The 5,163-nt window shown below is 39.8% G+C and overlaps 1 protein-coding gene across 1 annotated transcript in view; it reads right to left on the reverse strand.

The window, feature by feature from the left end:
* The window catches only part of LOC117938174 (gamma-aminobutyric acid receptor subunit rho-3), a 21,425-nt gene that overhangs the window by 1,113 nt on the left and 15,149 nt on the right, over window positions 1-5,163 (reverse strand). Inside the window, exons 5-7 of the mRNA XM_034862647.1 lie at window positions 4,834-4,916; window positions 4,034-4,171; window positions 703-855 (exon numbers count right to left, since the gene is read on the reverse strand). Of these exons, the coding sequence (XP_034718538.1) occupies window positions 703-855; window positions 4,034-4,171; window positions 4,834-4,916 (374 nt within the window). The remainder of the gene's footprint in view (window positions 1-702; window positions 856-4,033; window positions 4,172-4,833; window positions 4,917-5,163) is intronic.

Raw genomic sequence — 5,163 nt, forward strand, 5'->3', positions numbered from 1 at the left:
AGACAACACAGCCCTCAGGTTCATAGGGACACACAAACCTCTCCACCACGATAAGGTGATGGTTCCCCGGAGAGGTGTCACTTTTTCCGCTTTTTTAAAAACCTGAGCTGGTTTAACAACAGGTTTTACTCTTATTCTTGGAATTAATGGTCAAAAAACCTCATTTGTATCAAATTATACACACGTTTTTAGTTAACAAGGCAGAAATTATGAATTATTTTGGCTAATAGTTAAGATCAGAAGACGTTGAGTAGATCCCAGATGGGTAGATGTCAGAGTTTAGTCCGAATACTGTTTTGAATTCATAAAAAAAATGAAAAAAAATTCAAATGCTATTAAGATTAAATAGAACACCCCAAAAATTCAATGAAAGTAATTATTAATTTCACTTGAAAAATGTTGCATGGAATCATCCATGTCATTTTTGGGCAATTTGGTTGAAAAAAATCCCTGTCTCTGAAATAAAACTATTTGAAACGGGTCAATTTGACCCGAGGACAACACGAGGGTTAAGACCACACATTTTTATTTGGAATTTTTAGACTTTTAGGACTTTTTCAGACCCTGCCGAAACCCTGATGAACGCTCACGCAGTCACATCATGGGTCTCCCCTCCCACAAAAAGCTGGTCACAACAAAGTCAATCATGAAATCTTAGGGTTCAGACTTTAGTTTTTGGTCCATGTCGGCATGTGTAAATACCCAGAGAGACCCGGGCAGGGACGGCCCTCCGGTCGATCCAGAAAGAGACCCAGGACAGGACAACCATCAGCATGGTGGGGAAGTACGTCTGCAGCATGAAGAAGAAGATGTGTCTCCGCAGGATGAAGTTAATGAACAGACGGTTGTACCAACCTGAGACGGAGACAGAGACAGAGACGCTCATGTTGAACATCAGGAAACATGAGCATTAGGGATGTAAAGACACACTCAAGTTACAATTCCATTAGATTTTTACAATTTTAAGTGAATCGTATTAAGTGATTTTTTTCTGGATTGTTTTAACAGAATGAGCTGCAGACAAATGACGGAAAATATTCCTTTATTTATCTAAACTGTGCAATACAACAGAGGTGTCCTTTTACCAAACTGTATTTTATCTTATAGCGCCCATATTTTGCTCATTTTCAGGTTCATAATGATATTTTGAGGTTGTACCAAAATAGATTAACATTTTTGTCATTTTCAAAAAACATATTTTGGTTGTAGCGCACATTGCTGTTATTCCTGTTTCCACTCTGTGTGTTTGGGTTTCTGTTTTAGCTCCAGAGTGAGACATCTCACTTGTTTTAGCTCTTTAGCTCCAGAGGGAGACATCTCACTTGTTTTATCTCCAGAGGGAGACATCTCCCTTGTTTCATCTCCAGAGTGAGACATCTTACTTGTTTTATCTCCAGAGTGGGACATCTCACTTGTTTTATCTCCAGAGTGGGACATCTCACTTGTTTTAGCTCCAGAGGGAGACATCTCACTTGTTTTATCTCCAGAGTGGGACATCTCACTTGTTTTATCTCCAGAGTGGGACATCTCACTTGTTTTATCTCCAGAGTGGGACATCTAACTTGTTTTAGCTCCAGAGTGGGACATCTCACTTGTTTTATCTCCAGAGTGGGACATCTCACTTGTTTTAGCTCCAGAGTGAGACATCTCACTTGTTTTAGCTCTTTAACTCCAGAGGGAGACATCTCACTTGTTTTATCTCCAGAGAGAGACATCTCCCTTGTTTCATCTCCAGAGTGAGACATCTTACTTGTTTCAGCTCCAGAGAGAGACATCTCAATTGTTTTGGCTACAGAGTGAGACATCTCACTTGTTTCATCTCCAGAGTGAGACATCTTACTTGTTATATCTCCAGAGTGAGACATCTCCCTTGTTGTAGCTCTTTAGCTCCAGAGTGAGACATCTCACTTGTTGTATCTCTAGAGTGAGACATCTCACTTGTTTTATCTCTAGAGTGAGACATCTTACTTGTTTTAGCTCCAGAGTGAGACATCTCAATTGTTTTGGCTACAGAGTGAGACATCCCACTTGTTTTATCTCCAGAGTGGGACATCTCACTTGTTTTAGCTCCAGAGTGGGACATCTCACTTGTTTTAGCTCCAGAGTGAGACATTTCACTTGTTTTAGTTCTTTAGCTCCAGAGGGAGACATCTCACTTGTTTTATCTCCAGAGTGAGACATCTTACTTGTTTTAGCTACAGAGTGAGACATATCTCACTTGTTTTAGCTACAGGGGGAGATATCTCACTTGTTTTAGCTACAGAGTGAGACATCTCACTTGTTTTAGCTACAGAGTGAGACATTTCACTTGTTTTAGCTACAGATTGAGACATCTCACTTGTTTCAGCTCCAGAGTGAGACATATCTCACTTGTTTCAGCTACAGAGTGAGACATCTCACTTGTTTTAGCTAGACTAAAAGGACACTTGTAGAAAAGCCGTTCAGATGTTAACAGCTCACCCCGAGACTGAGAAAGAGAACATTCAGAAACCAGATCTCATCAAAACAGCATGACTGATTTTTTTTTTTCAAAGTTGGTATGTGTGGAAGCAGCAGATACACAAAATAGCACCCCAAATCCCAGAAAATGTGATTTTGTTTTTTCATAATATGGGCACTTTAAATAACTAAAATGTAATACTGAATATACCATATCAAAATAACTAAATAAATAGATAGCTAGACTAGCTTCTTCTAAGAAGATGTAGTGCCGTCTGAAGTCAAACAAGTTAAATTAAAGTAGATTACGCCCTAGGTCGTTTTACATTGCCTCGGGATTTGTTTTGTATGTTAACCGACTGTTATCTTTACACATGTATATAGATTTTTTAACCGATTCCCAATGCATCGTTACATCTCTAATGAGCATCATTGGCAGCTATCACAGCCTCCGCTCTTCTAGTCTCCACCAGATGTTGGCAACTGGCTGCAGAGATTCTGCTTACATTTCTTAATGTCCATAAACTTTTGACACAAAGCTGGAAGAACACTGTTGTCCTAAACAGCAGATCCCAATGTTTCCCAAACTTTAAAAGTCCTAATAAGCACTTGTTTGCATCTGTCTCGGGTTTGACCGGTTCATCCCATCAACTTCACACCTGGCGGGTGTATTGCTGGGTACCCAATGAGGCAGTATTGCACCTTTGGTGCGGTTATGACACGCGAAACGTTCAATATTATTAATAATTATTATAATTATTATTTTTACAATAAACTGTGAAACTGAACTGACCTGCATGCGTTAGATCACATGCAGCACACTGTTGTGCCAGCCTCTGTACATCAGTGGGGGGGGGCTTTGACGTTTGATAGAAAGGTAAGGCAGGAGACCAAGCATCATATATATATATATATATATATATATATAAATATATATATATGTTATGATTATAATTATTGATGCATGTTTATCACTTTAATGTTTCAGCTGGTAAAAGTGGAGCTCATTGTAACGTCTTGATATACTGCTGTGGGCCTTAACCTTTAATACAACATACTTTATTGTTTAATATATGTTGTTTTAATCATCTGAATTTGTGGCTATTAACTAATGTTGTCTAGCAAATGTAGTGCAGTAAAAAGTTGAATACGTGTCTTTAAGATGTACAGCAGTGGAGTAGTGAAGTACTGCAGAAAATAGCATTTAAGCTCCCTCAAACAAGGACTTTTAAGTTAAACTTTAACACTGCCCCTCAGATTGGTCTTGTGAACCCCTACAGGGGTCCAGACCCACAGGTTGGTAACCACTGGTCAACAATATGAATGTATTATGTTGCATTAATATCTACCTAAATCCTACTTAAGTAAAAGTACTAATGAGTCCAAACCAAGTACCCAAAGACTTGTACAAATAGTGTCCACATACTTTTGGTCATTACATTTGGTCATGAAGACAAACAAAAACAAATATGTTCTTTTTTTCACTAGTGAACCACAGTGAAACAAACACACACACACACACACACACACACACACACACACACACACACACACACACACACACACACACACACACACACACACACACACACACCGGTGCTGCTGTAGAAAGCCAGGCCACTAGAGGCGTGGAAATGCTCAATGAAGAACTGAGACAAGACGATCTCATCCGTCCTCAGAGAGTCGTTCCCGTTCTTCCAGTAAAGCATCAGGTCGTTCTCATTATAGGCATCTGAGAGAGAGAGAGAGAGAGAGAGAGAGAGAGAGAGAGAGAGAGAGAGAGAGAGAGAGAGAGAGAGAGAGAGAGAGAGAGAGAGAGAGAGAGCGAGAGCGAGAGAGAGAGAGAGAGAGAGAGAGAGAAAATCTTGACTTAAGTGAAAGTACACCATTTCAGTTTAACATGTGTTAATGAATTTAAATTATTGATGCACTTTACTTACTACTACTTATACTTTATTTACTTTATATATTTATTTCACTCCGGGAATCAATAAAGATCTTAACTAATAATATTAAACCACCATTTTTTAATTGATTATATGTTCTATTAATAATCCAAACCTGCATCAAATATACGTGTAGTGGAGTAAAAAGTAGAATGTTTTCCTATCAGATGTAGACGAGTAGAAGTATAAAAACACACAAAAAATGAAATACTCAACTAAAGTCTAAGTACCTCAAAATTATTCTTAAGTACAGTTCTTGAGTGATGTAATGCATGAGTGGTGTAAGAAGACGTGTGTGTGTGTGTGTGTGCGCGTGTTTGTGTATGTGTGTGTGTGTGTGTGTGTGTGTGTGTGTGCGTGTGTATGTGTGTGTGCGTGTGTGTGTGTGTGTGTATGTGTGTGTGTGTGTGTGTGTGTGTGTGTGTGTGTGTGTGTGTGTGTGTCTCACAGCTCTCTAGCTCCAGTGAGCAGTTCTGTGTGTCCAGAGGAAAGCTGCTGAAGTCCATGGAGCAGAGAGCCGTCACCGTGACCCTGAAACACAAAAACACAATCAAAACTACACTGTTAATACAGTCAGTCACCATGTCAACAGGTCACCATGCCAACAGGTCACCAGGTCACCATGTCCTGGGTCCAGGGTCCCCCAGTGATCCTTGGGGATGGTCCAGCAACAAGGGGAAAAGGGAGTATTATCACCCCATCATACTCTGCTCCTGACTGGCTAGTAGTCCTTACCTAGGTACTGTCAGGACCCTCATACTCTGCTTCTGACTGGCTA

Source organism: Etheostoma cragini, chromosome 22 (genome assembly GCF_013103735.1).
Source record: "Etheostoma cragini isolate CJK2018 chromosome 22, CSU_Ecrag_1.0, whole genome shotgun sequence".
Taxonomy (NCBI): domain Eukaryota; kingdom Metazoa; phylum Chordata; class Actinopteri; order Perciformes; family Percidae; genus Etheostoma; species Etheostoma cragini.